This window comes from Taudactylus pleione, unplaced genomic scaffold (genome assembly GCF_031769625.1).
Source record: "Taudactylus pleione unplaced genomic scaffold, aTauple2 ptg000162l, whole genome shotgun sequence".
Classification (NCBI taxonomy): Eukaryota; Metazoa; Chordata; class Amphibia; order Anura; family Myobatrachidae; genus Taudactylus; species Taudactylus pleione.
In genome coordinates this window covers 13,901,788-13,919,386 of record NW_028284564.1, presented here as the reverse complement: position 1 = coordinate 13,919,386, position 17,599 = coordinate 13,901,788, and the positions used below count along the sequence as shown (strand labels likewise).

Sequence of the window (17,599 nt, the reverse complement as noted above, 5' to 3'; positions counted from 1 at the left end):
TGGCACATCACTGAGACTCTCCCTGATATGACGCTCACTGCGACCTCTCTGCATTATAATGTCACTGCGACACTCCCTGATCTGATGGTCCCTGCGAACCTCTCTGCATTATATGGCAGTCACTACGATGCTCCCTAATCTGGCTGTCACTGCAAACCTCTCTACATTATTTAAAGCACACCCACATTAGGCACACCTTACTTATAGAGGCTATTATCATGTGTCTTTTCTCCATTGCAATGCGCTGGTGGAGAAATCGGGCCACTTACTTGTGTCTGCCCCCCAAGCCAAAAGTTGCCAGCCAGCCCCTGGTGTACCTCCATGCAAAATACTACCCAAGGCCGTAGCTAGGGTAGTGCGGCCGGTGCCATCGCACAAGGCACCACAGGTCAGGGGGTGCTGTTTGGGCCTGTCAAATTTCTGTTTATTATCATTATCACTTGTAGCTTCCTCTTATTTCATCCCCAGCATCTCCTGGCCTCTCCTATCTCTTCCCTGGCCCTTCCCCATGAAGCCATGGCCATTTTTTTGGTGTATTATGTCCCTTTGAAAAATGAGGGGGCGCCAATGCTCTTTCTGGCACAGGGCACCAAAAAGTCTAGTTACGGCTCTGATACTACGTTACAATAAATTGCGTCATCACCCCCCAGGACCGCCCAATTTCACTCGATAAGTGAGCGCAGGTGGGTGTGAGTGCAGGGGAGTGCGACTGGGTGGGGGTGCAGACGGGGTGGCGGCCAATCCGGGACAGTAGACAAGTTTGCTGCACATAGCCTTTGGGAATATGGTTTTGTCTTAGTATTTTTGTTTTTAGCTTACAAATTGCAATTCCGTATAAAGATGTGTCCAAATAAATCTTACCTCTGTGCACTACAAGTCGCATTGAACATAACGCATGAGCGCCGTGTGACTCTGGAATGGATCAGGGGCGGATCTAGACTCTTGCTTTAGGGGGGGCGTGTATATATATATAATATATATATATATATATATATGTGTGTGTGTGTGTGTATATATATATATATATATATATATCATATATGCACACTTGGGCCATCTAAATTTATCTCAGCCCCTCCTCCCACACAACTTACTTGTTCCTGAGGCCAGGGCTGTGGATAGCGGGCTCGGGACAGGGAGAAGGGGGCGTGGTCTAATCACGGGACGTGTGGCTACGGCCCCTTAGAAGGAAAAAAAAAAAACCTATTTGCATGCATTTAGGTAACCTATCCTGAGCAGATCACTCAGTCCATAGCTGTAGGAGGCTGCCATCAGTAGTGTGTTATGGGGAGAACTCGCCCTGATCGCCCCCCCTGGATCCGCCACTGCTCTGGATGGTTATGAGAGTACAGGGCTGGCTCCAGGGGGAGCCGCGCCCTGTGCAGAACGGGACAGCTGCGCACGTCCAAAAATGGGTGTGGCCTAATTACCATATGCCAGACCCTCTAAATGATGTCATTTGCGGGCCTGCCTATATGGCACGTCTCCCGTTTAACGGCAGGCTGGGGGCGAGCCTAGCACTCTGTCAGTAGCTAGGTTGCCTCCAGCCCTCTTCATGCACTGAATGGATGCACGCGGCATCTATTCTCTTCTCCGGGGTCTGGGTGAAGGTGCCCAACCTCCCGACTGCCCGCGGGACACTTCGTCCCGCCGGTGGAACAGCAGGGAAGTGCCTGAAAAACAGGACTATCCTGCTGAAATTGTGAATGGTTGGGAGGGGTGCGCCCTCTATGGGGTGGAGCCCCTGTTCAACTGCACTGGTCAAACATGCCTCAAGCCGGCCCTGTGAGTTTACCTGTGTAAATAGCATAGGCTATGTAGTGTAGGTGAGTTTAAAGAGAACTTGACATTTGAGATCTGGGAGAGAGTCCGTTGTAAGGAATTCAGCGCCGGCCCTGGGCATAGGTGACCTAGCTAAAAACGTTACCTAGGGCTCCAGATTGTTCAGGGCCGGCCCTGAGGGATTTCCATAGCTGGATAGAGGCATAGCAGAAGTTTTGCATAAAAGAGTTGGCTATCAAATAAGAGGCAGGGCGGAGGCCAGAGGCAGATCTAGAGAGGTCATAATATACATTTTTTATTCAAAAATACACAAAAACTGGTTTACATAAAAAAGGCAGTAATAACAATTTACTTCTGGACCAAGCAATCTTACATTTTATTGCTATTCTGGAATTTTATAAAAGTTGTTGAGGAAATAATATTATCTTTATAGGGTAACAGTACATCTAGTTTTCTCTTTTCTGATATACATGTGGTATTTTCATTAACTGCATATCTCAGCACTGTTTGTGCTCTCTTTCTGGTTATTTAAATAAATGTTTACCAATGGTAAATCTAAATGCTTACTGTAAAAAAAAAAATCTAACACTTTCTTCATACACCTATCCTAAGAGTGAAATGTTTTTGTTTGTGTAGATGACTCTGGGGATGAAGAACCAAGTTCTCAGTCTGACAAGAGTGAGTTGCACAGCTCCCTGAAGTCCCTGACCAGTAAACTGGATGACCTCAGCACATGTAACGACCTCATAGCTAAGCATGGCGCAGCACTCCAGCGCTCCCTAAGTGAGCTAGAGAGCCTGAAACTGCTGGCCGAGAGCAGTGAGAAGATCAAATCTGTTAATGAAAGGGCCACTCTCTTCAGGATCACTTCCAATGCAATGATCAATGTGAGTCCATGGCTATATGTCACTCATTGCATGCTTACAAAAGTATGCTTCTCGTCCCAACATTGAAGCATTCTGAATCTTAATCTGATAGATCGGGTTTTAATTTGTAGGGAAGACATGTCAAAAGGCCATACCTAATGATGCATGTGTGTACAGCATATTTATAGTCCAGAAAAAGAGAAAGGGACAAAAATTGGCAGCACCCTAAGGCCGCATAGCAATACCCCAATTTTACAGACACTATTCCTACAGTAAATTAAGGGGGAGATTTATCAGACCTTCAAAAGATCAGACAACCAATCAGAGTTTTAGCTATCCTTTTGTAGACTACTAGGTAAATGAGAGCTAAAATTAGGTTGCTACGGGCAACACCTCTATTTGTCCTCTTTAGCAGTTTTGATAAATTTCCCATAAGTCCTTCCTCCTTTATAGCTGGAGAAAATCTGGACTGTTCGGCTAAAATGTGGACTGTTGAGGCATATGTTTACTAGAATTGTATTGTGATTATTCCAGGAGTTATGCGATGTCATTCACCAAACATCATTATAACACAATTCAATTGAATTAAGCCATTTACAAATATAGGATACTTCACAATATAAGACACCAGTGCTTAAAGTGGTCCTAGAGAAGTGGTAGAACTCGCCACCCCTCTCAGCGCCTGTTTTTTTTTTTTTAAAAAGGGACAGTGCACGCCGTAGGTACGCGCTGAAAAAAGGGCGTGGTTACACAATAGCATTCCCAATTCAAATTACGCCACACAGTAGCACAATCTTGATTCACCCGATTCACATTACACCACATAGTAGTGTCCCTTATTCATGTATGACACACAGCAGTGTCCCTTTTACACAAAGCCCACATTTGAGCCCCTTATACACAATGCCCACAGTAATAGTGCCCCTAATACACATAATGCCCACAGTAGTAGTGCCCCTTATACAATGCCCACAGCATTAGTGCCCCTTACACATAATGCCCACAGCAGTAGTGCCCCTTATGCAATGCCCATTGTAGTGAACATTATGCAATGCCCCAGTAGTGGTGGTGCCCCTTATGCAGTGCCCACAGTGGTAGTGGCCTTATGCAGTGCCCACAGTGATAGTGCTCCTTATTCAGTGCCCCCAATAGTGGTGCCCCTTATGCAGTGCTCCCAGTAGTGGTAGTGCTCCTTATGCAGTGCCCCCAGTAGTGGTAGTGCTCCTTATGCAGTGCCCCCAGTAGTGGTAGTGCACCTTATGCATTGCCCACAATGGTAGTGTCCCTTATTCAGTGACCCCTGTAGTGGTGCCCCTTATGCAGTTACCCCACTAGTGGTAGTGCCCCTTATGCAGTGCCCAAAGGAGTGGTGCCCCTTATGCAGTGCCCCCTGTGCAATGCCCCCATTAGTAGTGCCCCCTGTAGTACTGCCCCAAAGGTAATGTCCTCTATAGTGAAGCCGCTTACAAAAAAACCCCAAAAACAATACTTACCTTAAGCTGCCTCCGGTCCGTCTGGCTGCTCCTCTGAACTATGGTAGAGACGTCATGATGCCTCTCCCATCGTGCACTGCACACTGTGGGAGCCGAAAGCTGGAGCTCAGAAGTGAGCTCCGGCTGCCACTGGCACTGGAGGGAGGAAACCGGGCGCCCACTGGTGGTAAAATCTCAGAGGGCGCCCGGCAAATGGAGCCTCCCTACGGCACCGGGCTGAGGTGGGTCGGAGGAAGCGGAACTGGTTCAGTCTCCAAATAGAAGTGACGGAATGCAGTTCCGGCCCACTTTAACCCCTGTAGGACACGTCACATACTCAACATGGTCTGACCACTCAACTATAATATAATTGTTTCCAAAATCCTTATCTGTAATTTAAACCTAATTTACAGATATACAGCATGGAAGAGAGGAATAGACACCAATGCAACATTTAGCAATCAACTTGTAAAAGCAAACGAAATCATTTTTCTCCATGCCTCCTAAAGTTTTAAATGACCAAAGAGGGATACACACATGTTAATGTTACCAGACACTGTAGCTTGCTTTGTAGAGAAACACAGGCACTTCAGCAGTCTTTTATATACAGAATAAGAAAACACAGCATGCTATGCACAAACACACATACTGCTAATCACACCTATTAGCATACACAGCTTGCATGTCACCATACAGGATGTACTAGTCAAAAAGATATTTTTGGAAACTATAGCACATTTATAAAGACATTACATGCACTTCAACAGACTATTTGTAGTACACAACTACAAATCACAAAGCAATAGAACACGTAATACTATAAAAGGTTGATGACAGGCTAAGTATAGGAATTAAACATGTAAATGCCTGTGAAAATGAGATCTGAGTCTATTTATAGCACATTTTACAGTGGATCTGTCCCCTACACATACCTCCAGGGTTTTGATTTTTGTAATTGGCACAGCGCTAGGTCATTTCCATACCGTCCCCTAAAATCACCCCAATTTTGCATGCAACAAGCTGGTACACATGGTATTGAAAGAACACCTATCAGCGGGACGCATCTCAAACTGTCCTGGTATCAGGACAAAAGCTCCGATCTGCTGAGCGTCTCGCCTATCCCGGGCTTGTTGGGAGGTAGGCATACAAACACACAGTACTAATATTCATGTATACTATCTATTCACTAGGAGCAAGCGCTCTCATGAACATTGGTCAGACCACACCTTATTAATGTCATAGATTCCAAGCAAACTCATAGGCTGCATACTGGTTCACCCCACAACACAGATGTCCCATTTGTGTTTGTGACAGGTTCACTTTAACCAGGGCCGGACTGGGACTAAAAATAGTCCCTGGCAGTTACAGAACACACAGGCCCACCTTGCGTCAGCACCTGACTCCTGGCATAGACTCCTCCCCCTACTATGCCTGACTCCTCCTACTACTTAGTCTATGCTTTTACACATATAATTAATATCAGAACAACCTACAAGTATACATCATTATCTGTATTAAGATACATACAACAGATATCAATCTGCAGGGGATTCAACCACGTGCCATAGTCAGATATTTGATCATTGGTTGGTTCTGTTAGGCAAAGCTGGCACTTCATTGGTGTAGGTCACACACAAAGAAAAGGGAAGGCTTCTCAATTGATGAAGCCCTAGCTTAGCAGTTGTAGAGGATTAAATAGAGATCACTGTAGAGCTATTACTACACTTTTGGTGCCCTGTGTACATAAAAAGCATTGGTGCCACCATTCATAGGTGTAGAAAATAGAGTGCGCGCCGAAGGCGCGCATGAAAAGAACAAGTGTGGTCTCGCTGGGAAGAGGCATGATCATACAATAGTACCCCCAATTCAATTTATGCCACACTGTAGTGCCCCTTAGTTACATTACACTGCACAGTACTGCCCCTTCGTCACATTACACAGCACAGTAGTGCCCCTTAGTCACATTACATTGCACAGTATTTTCCCTTCGTCACATTACACAATATTGTGCAGTGTGTATGCACTACATTGTGTAGTGTGAGCTCCCGTGGGGACGTCAGCCGCATCTCCTGATATTCTGTACATGCAGTAAAATCTGGCGATGCAGCTGACGATCCATGCAGCGCTTTGCATGGGGGTCGATATATCAGGCGGTCGTGCACCGGATCGCCCAGTGTGCCTGGACTGCCAGATATGTCGGCCAGTCAGCGCTGGGGTTGTGGAACGCATGGCTGGGTACACAGTTGTTCAGTGTGTACCCAGCTTAGGATTCCTAGTGCCACCATATATATCTCCATTATCTGTATTATATGAGAGGAGGGCACCAGAGCAGCGCAGTCTGCATAAAAGTGTGAGTGCTGAACTGCTATCACAGACTCGTGTGTGTGTGTGTGTGTGTGTGTGTGTGTGTGTATATATATATATATATATACACACACACACAATATATATATATATATATATATGTGTATATACATATATACACACATGCACATATATATATACACACACACTATATATATATATATATATACATGCACTATATATATATATATATATATATATTATATATATATACATACATACACTATATATATATATATATATATATATATATATATACACATATACACACACATATAGGGCTCTATTTACTACAATCCGCATTGGTAATGCAGATTGTAGTGTGATATTACCGAGTGAATTCGCATTGCGAATTCAGGCAATATCACAGGGATTTACTACAAATCCCTTGCAGGGACAGAGCTTGCGATAAAGCTCTGTCCCTGCTAATCCCCTTCGGAGCCTTATCATGGTATTTTCGCAAAAAATACCGTGATTAAGTGCCCGCGCATGCGCCGCCCGATCACCGCTGCTTTCCCCCCGGCGCTAAGCCCCGCCCCTGCGATCTCGGACCCCCCGCGACCCCCCTCTCCCTTACTTACACTTACCTGCATGCTCCAGGCCTCTGGTGATGTTCTCCATTCCTCCGGTCAGGTGATCTCCCATACTACACTGGGGCCCGATCACCTGATGACCGGGCAGCAGTGCACTGTGGGAGACCAGCTGACCAGAGGGGAGTCATCACCGGAGGCCCGATCACCGGTCCCTGGAGTCAGGTAAGTAATTTTTTTTTTTTACTATTTTTTTTGACTTTTTTTTTTTTTTACTGTAATATGCTTGCGGTCTGTTTAGACCACACAGCTGATTACAGGGACCGACTCCGGCTCTGTTCTCCCGGTTAGAGCAGGCCAGGAGTCCGGTAACCGGAGGAGACCCTGGATAACGCCACCTCCAGGTGGCGTTATTATCACAGGGCTTTCCCCGGTATTTTTTTCACATTTATTTTTAGTAACTATGGTCAGATCACATTTCCCATTACAGTTATGGGAAATGCGATCTGCTTTACTAAAAATAAGTGATACTTAGGGCTTGGAGTAGAATTTTACGAATTCTACTCCAATTGCCCTGTAATAACTATAGGTGATACTAAAATAATGTGAAAAGGGTGTGAAAACACCCTTTTTCACATTATTTTAGTAAAAATAATGTTAATAAATAGAGCCCATAGAGAGAGAGAGAGAGAGAGAGAGAGAGAGAGAACATAATTAGGAAGTTTGACCTACCCATGTATCCATGAGGACTGGAGACTGGGGTGTAGCTGTCTCATCTTTATCTTCACTGTTCTTAATTCTTTATAGTGCAGGCAGCAGGGAGAGGGATTTCGGACTGCAGGGGGGAAGGGGGCTTTCTGTGTCCAGGGGAAAGGGAGGATTTGAGCTGCACTGCAGGGGATGGTAAGTTTATGTCTGCAGGGTAAAGGGGGGGGATTGGGCTGTATTGTAGAGGGAAGGGAGGCTTCTAGCTGCAGGGGGAAGGTGGGTACAAGCTGCACTACTGGCGGCGGGGGGGTCTGGCTGCAGGGGGAAAGTGGGTGTCAGTCTGCAGTGGGGATTATTTTGTGCTGCACAGCAGAGGGGAGGAGGGCTTCTGGGGGTGCAGGGGAGGTGTGTTTATGTCTGTAGGGAGAAGGGGGGAATCAGGCTGCACTTCAGGGGAATGTGTGAATCTGTATGAAGGGGGATTAGGGCTGCACTTCAGGAGAAAGGCGGGTTCTGTCTGCAGTGGGAAGGAGGGGGTGATCGGGCTGTAGTTTATAAGGAACAGTAAGGGAGGCTTTTAGCTGCTGGTGGAGTGGAGAGGGTTCAGTTTGTCAGGGGAAGGGGCTTACAATCTGCACTACAGGTGGGAGGAGGGTGGCTGGTTGCAGGGAGAAAGTGGGTGTCAGCCTGCAGTGGCAGTGGAGATTCTTTAGTTCTGCACTGCAGGGGGAGGAGGGCTTCTAGTTGCAGGGGGAAGGTGGGGTTTATTGAAGGGAAGGAAACAGACGCATTCGGGCTGCAGGGAGGAGGTATTCGGGGAGGGAAGGTTGCAGTGCTGATTGAAAGCAAGTCTCGTGAGATGTTGGTGCAGCATCCCACGAGACCTATACTGTAGCTCCGCAGTGGCTGAACGGTCAATTGAGCAGGCTTGAGGACAGACCAGAGAGGCGATATAAGACGCTGCCCTCCCCTCCGGCTCTACAGACCACGCAACTGGCAGTATTCTATCACTCTTAAGAGCAAGAGAAATACTTCCAGTTTGTGGTAATCCGGGTCTGCGCGGTCTGTAGAGCCGGAGGGGAGGGCACCCGAGAGCAGCAGGTCCCGCTAAATTGGAGGGAATCTAGATATGACCCTACCTAAGCTTTTAAACAGGCGGGGGCACCAGAAGGATGTCAGCCAGGGTTCGAAGGGGACATAAGCTCTATCCATCTAATAGTCGAGGAGCTGCAGTGCAGAAGCTACGGGACTGAGCCTATCCACCAGGGGCCGCTCTCCCTACCGGGCCTGGCAGGAAGGTTGCTCTGGCAGCACATTAAACCAGTCTGTGATATGTTGCCTCACTGCCATCACTGGGACCCCCCTCGCAGCACTGCCCGTATCGGCCCATCTGGCCATCGGCCCTTCTGGCATTTGCCAGAACTGCCTGATGGCCAGTCCGGCCCTGACTTTAACTGTCCCTATCTATTTATTGTAAATGATTAGATGCATGTATAGTAACTGCTTGAGTAGCAGTTTGTGCAAAAGTTTACCTTGCCAAGATTAGAGCAACATTAAATGCTCTATTAAAGTGAGGATAAGGTACAAGGTTTTGCATATGCTTTTAACGAAGGTTAGCTTTCAGTGCTGTGTGTATGAGCCTTTAGTCTGTAGAGATACATACAGTGGATTTAGCTAGGGACACAGAAATTATAAATTTGTCCTATAAAGAATGACTAGTGGTCATTTGATTTTTACTATGGTTTTATTAGAGATGATTTCTGTTAAAGCTGAAGAGCATCAGGTTGCTTAAGCCTACATTTCATGGTTTAGGAAGTGATGTAAAGCGCAGCATTAGTGTTGGGTAATGGGGAGCTGGGAGTGTGTTGTCTTTACTTGTCAGGATGTTGGGTAAGAGTTAATAGTTTACAATATACACTGCTCTAGCAGATGTACTGATTATTTAAAAATATACCTGATTGTGGCTGGCTTCAAAATACTCAGGTTGGTGCACCTATTTAATTTTTTCTAGTGCTGCATAACTGGCCCAGTAATACAAATGTAGATAGTGATGCAAATTGTTAAATTGTCTCCTTTTATATAATGTTAACAATAAATATACATAGCTTATGCAGTTCTAATCAGTTTAATTTATAAGTAAATATTGTAAATTGAATTTCAAAGCCATAAGACAAGGTTAAAGAGCATGTTAAAGTCTCTCTTTAAAATGAATATATAACAAATGTTGTGTATTGCCGAGTTAAATGTTATACATTAAAGAAGTGTTCTACTGTACTTAACCAAGTAACCCTGATGTCTCTCCTCTCCTCTACAGCAGGGCACCATGTTAGGAGGGAAGTACTGTATGTAAAACTAAATATATATACAGTGACAGGCAGGCTTGCTTTGCAACAGTGCGCTGTGGATATGTTGTCACAGTGATGTCTTCTTTGCAATATATGTGTACACTTTAAACCTATTTAAACTGCGGTAAAAAGAATGCTAAATAATTTCCATAAACAACCCCATATTTTTATCATTCATTTTATCTGTGGAAATTTTCCTTATTTTTAATATTGCAAAATTGCGGTTTCTATTCTTACCACTTCTCTTGGAAAACAAATAAGCTTTTTGGATTCTAGTATCATCTGTATGTGGATTATATTAAAAATGACATCTCCTCTCCAGATCGCTCACCATCTGCGTTGGCCCACGTTATAGAATGTCTTTCTGTCATTTTATATTGGATGCCATTTCACGCTTCAAACTCAATCTTACGAAAACAGAGATACTGTAATACTATTCCCGGCAGCCAACAAAAGATTCCTACCAGCATACTTCCTCATTCTCCCGCAATTTTCAGGATACTCACTTATTTGGGGGAGTTCTCCGGCAGAGTGGGCAACCCCTCCTGCATTTTGTCACGTCTCCGGTGAAATGGGCAGGATGGTGTGGTGAATAACATCATTGCGGTCCCTCCCACTGCGATGCAAAGCCAGAAATTGCTGCATAATATTGCTGTCCATTCCGTCTGGTCCTCCCCTATTTTAGACAATGCAACAATAAATCTTACCCCCCAAGCATGCTGCCAAGATGTTATCCTAGCAAAGATTTGTACGTTGCTCCCTGCATCCAACCTGTATACATCTGTTACACGCATCAAAGAAACATTTCTAGAATATGCATCTTACAAGCAGGGTCATCTCTTCCACTGGGCTTGTTGGACAGTTGCCCAAGAGCCCCAAGCTTGTAGGGGCCCACCAACCCGTCCCCCTGCAGCCGCGGATCGTTGGTAAATTTGTGATATTTTTATAAGAGGACCGCCGGTGCACTGTACTCCGATCTAACCTTCCCCACACCATGCCCACCCCTCCTCAGTACCAGTTTCACTTCATCAGCCGGCTTCAGACCAGTCAGACAGAGTCTCTCTGCATGTGTGGGAGCTCTGATGGGCATGCAGGAGGGTTTAATTTTATTGACCATTTACATTTTTTCCTGTGAATGGGTCGGTGGGGGCCCCAGTGTATTGCTTTGCCCAGTACCCACACTGCTGTTAAGACAACCCTGCTTACAAGACACTGCATCAGCTTTAATTAATTCATTCATTGGGGTATATTTACTAAAGTGAGGGTTTTTAGAAGTGACGATGTTGACCATAGCAACCAATCAGATTCTACTTAACATTTATCTAGCACCTTCTAGAAGATAATAGCTAGAATCTGATTGGTTGCTATGGGTAACATCTCCACTTCTAAAAGCTCTCACTTTATAATAAATATACCCCATTATCTCCAACATATCTATTTTGAACACTGCTGCCAGACTAAATTTGCTTGCAAAACACTCTTTTGCTGCCCTGGTCTGCCATTGGTTGTTTGTATTTTACTGATTCCAATATCAAATATTTCTACAGCTATGGCCAAAAGTTTTGGTTTTCACAAAGTTTGCTGCTTCAGTGTTTTTAGTAAAATTTACAAGCCTTTCATGTGTCAAAGGCTTTTATTGACAATGACATTAAGTTTATGCAAAGAGTCAATATTTGCAGTGTTGACCCTTCTTTTTCAAGACCTCTGCAATTCGCCCTGGCATGCTGTCAATCACCTTCTGGGCCACATACTGACTGATGGCCGCCCATTCTTGCCTAATCAATGCTTGGAGTTTGTCAGAATTTGTGGGGTTTTGTTTGTCCACCCGTCTCTTGAGGATTGACCACAAGTTCTCAATGGGATTAAGGTCTGGGGAGTTTCCTGCCCATGGACCCAAAATTTTGATGTTTTGTTCCCCCGAGCCAGTTAGTTATCACTTTTGCCTTATGGCAAGGTGCTCCATTATGCTGGAAAAGGAATTGTTCATCACTAAACTGTTCTTGGATGGTTGGGAGAAGTTGCTCTTGGAGGATATTTTGGTACCATTCTTTATTCATGGCTGTGTTCTTAGGCAAAATTGTGAGTGAGCCCACTCCCTTGGCTGATAAGCAACCCCACACATGAATGGTCTCAGGATGCTTTACTGTTGGCATGACACAGGACTGATAGTAGCGCTAACCTGTCCTTCTCCGGACAAGCATTTTTCCAGATGCCCCAAACAATCTGAAAGGGGATTCATCAGAGAAAATAACTTTACCCCAGTCCTCAGCAGTCCAGACCCTGTACCTTTTGCAAAATATCAGTCTGTCCCTGATGTTTTTCCTTGAGAGAAGTGGCTTCTTTGCTGCCCTTCTTGACACCAGGCCATCCTCCAAAAGTCTTCACCTCACTGTGCGTGAAGATGCACTCACACCTGCCTGCTGCCATTCCTGAGCAAGCTCTGCACTGGTGGTGCCCCAGCTGAATCAACTTTAGGAGACGGTCCTGGCGCTTGCTGGATGTTCTTGGGCGCCCTGAAGCCTTCTTCACAACTATTGAACCTCTCTCCTTGAAGTTCTTGATGATCCGATAAATGGTTGATTTAGGTGCAATCTTATTAGCAGCAATATCCTTGCCTGTGAAGCCCTTTTTGTGCAAAGCAAAGATGACTGCACGTGTTTCCTTGCAGGTAACCATGGTTAACAGAAAAAGAACAATGATTTCAAGCTCCACCCTCATTTTAAATCTTCCAGTCTGTTATCCTAAGTCAATCTGCATAACAGAGTGATCTCCAGCCTTGTCCTCGTCAACACTCTCACCTCTGTTAACGAGAGACTCACTGATATGATGTCAGCTGGTCCTTTTCTGGCAGGTCTGAAATACAGTGGAAATTTTATTTTTGCAATTAAGTTCATTGTCATGGCAAAGAGGGACTTTGCAATTAATTGCAATTCATCTGATCACTCTTCATGACATTCTGGAGTATATGCAAATTGCCATCATAAAAAGTGAAGCAGCAGACTTTGTAAAAACCAATACTTGTGTCATTCTCAAAACTTTTGGCCATGGCTGTACTAACATACATATATCTCTTCACAAAATATCTCCCGACTCAGCCTCTGGTTTGTGCAAAATCTGCGCCTCTCATCAGGCTCGTAGAGAGCTGGGTCAGGCCATGGTACTATTCGGGGTGTGACCTAGTCGCGGGAGGTGTGGCCACGTCTCTCTTGGAAAAAACAAGTATTTGCAGCAACGGGCGGGGGGGAGGGTGCTGTGAGATCCTCAGCCAGGGGCAAATCCAGGGGTGGGGGAGGCGGATCCCTGTAGGGACCCTTCAACAAGCCTGGGTATTTAGTACCCACTACCCGCCCCCTTCCCCCTCTCTGCACCCCTAGGTCTCATTACCTGCTTTCATTTCTGGTTACAGGACTTTTTTTTGGCTAACACACTCTGTGGATGCCCTCTATTACAAGACTTTGCTCTGCATCCAAACTCTCAAGCATTCCCTGAAAACTGAACATTCCAGACGAGCTTATCAAATCCCCAAACCACCCTCCTAACTCCCCTAGGCTATGCCTGATCTTATCCCTAGCAGTAAACTGCTATAAATATTAGGTGCCTTTTTTCTCAATTTACAGTGGTTCTGCTGGGTTGGCCTGGGGGGTCCCGTGCCCTATATTTGTTCCACAGAAGTGTTAGGGACCTGCCTGATAAAGGTCACCTGGCTGTGGTGGGCAGGCCCATAATTATGGCCATTAATATCCTAAGAACCTCTTTGATGCAATATAGCAGTATTATTATTAGGTTTAGCATGGTTAGAGTGTACACTTGCATTTTTTTTCTCTTTTTCTGCTTGTTGGAACAGAAATAATGCAGATAGCTTATGATTGTGCTACAATAAGTGGAAAGTGTATGTAATAGCTAAGGAATATTCTGTTATAAAATAGGAATATGACAATAACTGACTTCTTTATTAATAACAGGGTTGTAAAGCAATTGCGGCTGCTACATTGTTTACAGAGATTGAGATGTGGGAAAAATTTACAGCTGCTCCTACCAGGGTGACGTGACTGCGACATGCCATAACTAATTGGACATATTGTCACGGTTGGTTTACTGCACCTGATGCTATTGTTAACCATATCAGGTGCAGGATATCTAAGCTTGTAAGGACAGGACCTCAGGTGTTTGATTCTGTGTATGAGTACATATATATATTGAACCTTTGAATGTTGCTTTTGCAGAATATAAACCCACATATTGAAGAAAGTTTGCATTCAACCATATATGTTTTTTTTTTGTGGAGGGTTAACCGTATTTATAAAAATAAAGTAGCAAATCAATCAGACCTCTGCAGGTTCCTTGCAATGGCTACAGTGTGCATATTAATTGGGACAATGTAAGTTTTCATTTTTTGTGGTTTTAAAATGTGGGGGCTAGATAGAAAAGGTGCATTAATAACTGTCTATTATATTGATGACCCTGTTGGAGTCAGTAAATCTAGTGTTTCGAAGCTACTTAAAATTCAATCCTGAATTCACTGAAACAGAAGGAAAACTTATGTAAACTTCCACAAGTGAGAGAAACTGCAGGAAGACTGATATAAAAAAAGCAAATCCTTACAACTAAAATGAAGAAAACACAAGGTAAACACATTACCTTAACTATAGGTGGTCATATTAATTATAACTAATATGTAAATAATTCTGTGTGTCTTATTAACAGACATAAAACAAAACACTGCAAACAAAAAAATCCTGGTCCCAATTATTTGGCACACCATTGTATCAGAAAACTTTGCTGGATGCCTGTTACTGTAGTCCTTCATCTGATAGAACACAGGAATGCAACATGTGTGTAGCCTAAATATTTGAATCCTATTCATTATCAGTGGAACAGTATAAAGATAATACTGTAATTAACTTATTTCCTATTATTGTACTGTTTTGTACATAACAAGTATGTTATTTTGTATGTTACCCTTTAACAAACTAGCAGTGGACTGTTCATCCAACCTCCAGCATTGGCAGCATTTTTTAGGGTTGTAGATTTTGTACCCTTGCTCACTGTGCAATTTTTCTCTGAAAAATATATCAACCCTATATAGCAGAGATTCCCAAAGTGTGTGCCGCTGCCTTTCTAAGCAGTCCACCGCCATTTGCACACACAGCTGGCCCCATGTTGTGCTGCTGCTGCCGGCTCTCACTTACTGAGTCTGTCACAGTCAGAGCCATGAGGCCGCGCCCCCTCGTACTCTTCCCAGACCCTAGTCTTTTCTTCTCCTCCTGCAGGCTGCACCTCACAGCGTGGCTCCTGGACTCTCCTCTGCCTTGGAGCCGAATTCAATTAGAGGCGAAAAACCGTGATTGGCAAAAAGTTTTCACCGATCTGCGCTTTTCGTCTGTTTTCAAAGTTTCTCCGTATTCAATTCCTGGGAGTTTTCGCCTAGGCGAAAACTCTATAGGCAAAACAGGCGAAAAAGTTTCTCCAGCAAAAGGCAGGAGAAAAGAAGTGCAAAATCCATATTTTGGGGTACAAGTGTCGGGACTTGGTTCAGAACCCTTTGGACCCCCCCCAATGAATAATTAGTCCCCCCCAAAAAAATTATCTTAATTCACTCCAAAAAAGATATGTAGTTTTTGGGGCAAAAGTGTAAAAATTGTTGGAAATTGGGTAATAAGTAGGGCCTGGTATTTTGGGGGGCTATAAGGTTGAGACAGGTGTTGTTAAGATTGCAGGAAGCTGCCGCAGGCGTATTTTTTAGATTTTTTTAAATCTTCATTTTAGAGACACCAAAATATACTAGTACCCATTTACATGTACCCCAAATGTAACTGCAGTACTTAATTTTCTCAAAAAACATTGCATTATATCATTTTTTCACACTTATGCTAACATGCATTTAACAGCCATCTGACTCATTTTAAGATCACTAAATACTTTTATTAGGGCTATTAATACTCTTCTATATCGATTTCCAGATTCAGTGAAGCTTTTTATGGGGGGTACAGACTGATTTCCCCAAAATATGCTGTCCTCTTCGCTAGTTTCGGTATTAAATACAATCGTCTATCTGCGTTTTCGCCTGTTTTGGAATTAAATACGGAGATAAGCGGGGACGCGCATGGCGAAAACATCGTGTCCAAACAGGCGAATGAGGCGAAAGCATTGCGCTTTTTGCCGACCTCTGCTTTTCGCGGCTAATTGAATTCGCCCCTTGGTCAGTGACATTCAGGGACACTGTGTTTGAAGTTTTGAGGGAGTGTAGATGTTGTTATTTATTAAAATTTAATATATGTAATTTAATATTTATTTCCCCTATATTTTTTTTATCATTCTGTTTTTAATTGTTAAATAATCTGTATATTTAGCAATGGTGTCTGATTGGGTGTATTGCTGACCATGGTAAAGTTATTATTACATGGTTATAGATATTTTAAATAGAGATAAAGTGCATAAGACTTACATACTTTTTTCTTATGCACTTTATCTTCAGTTAAAATATCTATAACAACATAATAATATCATTACAATAGTCCTCAATACTACCTTCCACCCCACACCAGTGCTAACTCTAGTCAGTAATAGTGTGGGAGATGTAAGAAGAGGTGGTAAATGCCACATGCACTATAAACCAGCGCTATTTGACACAAACAAACATCAGTATGTATGAAAGCAGATAATGTAGAGAAAAATCACGTTATCTGCAAATATCTAATGACTTTGACATCGCCATGCCATAATATAACGGAAAATCATTCAGATGTTATTGAAAAAACAATAAGCGTGCTTTTGTGCCTTATAAGTTTTTCAAATATCGGCAGTATTACCTCTTGCTTTTTGGTTTTCAATTTATTTATATATGTCATTCTTTATAACGGCTTCCTAGCTGTTACAATAGAAAGCTAGTGTTTTCCCTTTGGCCTAGGGGTGCCGCGAAAAACCAATGAGATACTAGGGGGTAAATTTACTTAAGTGAGAGTTTTTAGAATTGGAGATGTTGCCCATAGCAACCAATTAGATTCTAGCTATTATCTTCTAGAAGGTGCTAGTGAAATGTTAAGTAGAGTCTGATTGGTTGCTATGGGCAACATGTCCACTTCTAAAAACTCTCACTTTAGTAAATGTACCCCTAAGGGTGCCTTGAAGTGAAAAAGTTTGGGAACCACTGCTATATAGTAATGAACATCATCTGGCTACACCAAAACCGTCCTGTCAATCCTGCCTGTGTCAGTGCAGACTCCTGCAAAATAATTCACAGTAGAACTTGCCTGTTAATGAGACACCTACAGCAGCTGTTGTGACTGGGATGATTTGTTTAGCAGCTAGTCACTTCTCATAGAAGCTGATTAGATAAACAATATTTTCTGTGGCTATTGAACAAAAATAGACAACGAAGAATGAATGTTAAGTACAGCATGTCTTATATTAGAAACTGTGATGCTTTTTAATTATAGTTAAGCCACTTTGGAAAAAACTATTATTCCAGAGTGGATGACAGGTGGGCCAACCCCTAAGTATGTGTGTTCTTCTATAGAGGGCAAATCAATTGT

The 17,599-nt window shown here is 43.5% G+C and overlaps 1 protein-coding gene across 4 annotated transcripts in view; it reads left to right on the top strand.

Annotated features, from left to right (window-relative positions):
• Window positions 1-17,599, top strand: part of OSBP2 (oxysterol binding protein 2) — a 363,838-nt gene that overhangs the window by 220,583 nt on the left and 125,656 nt on the right. For all 4 annotated transcript variants that reach the window (XM_088475122.1, XM_088475123.1, XM_088475125.1 and 1 more), the window contains one exon: window positions 2,419-2,669. In XM_088475122.1, the coding sequence (XP_088331248.1) occupies window positions 2,419-2,669 (251 nt within the window). The remainder of the gene's footprint in view (window positions 1-2,418; window positions 2,670-17,599) is intronic.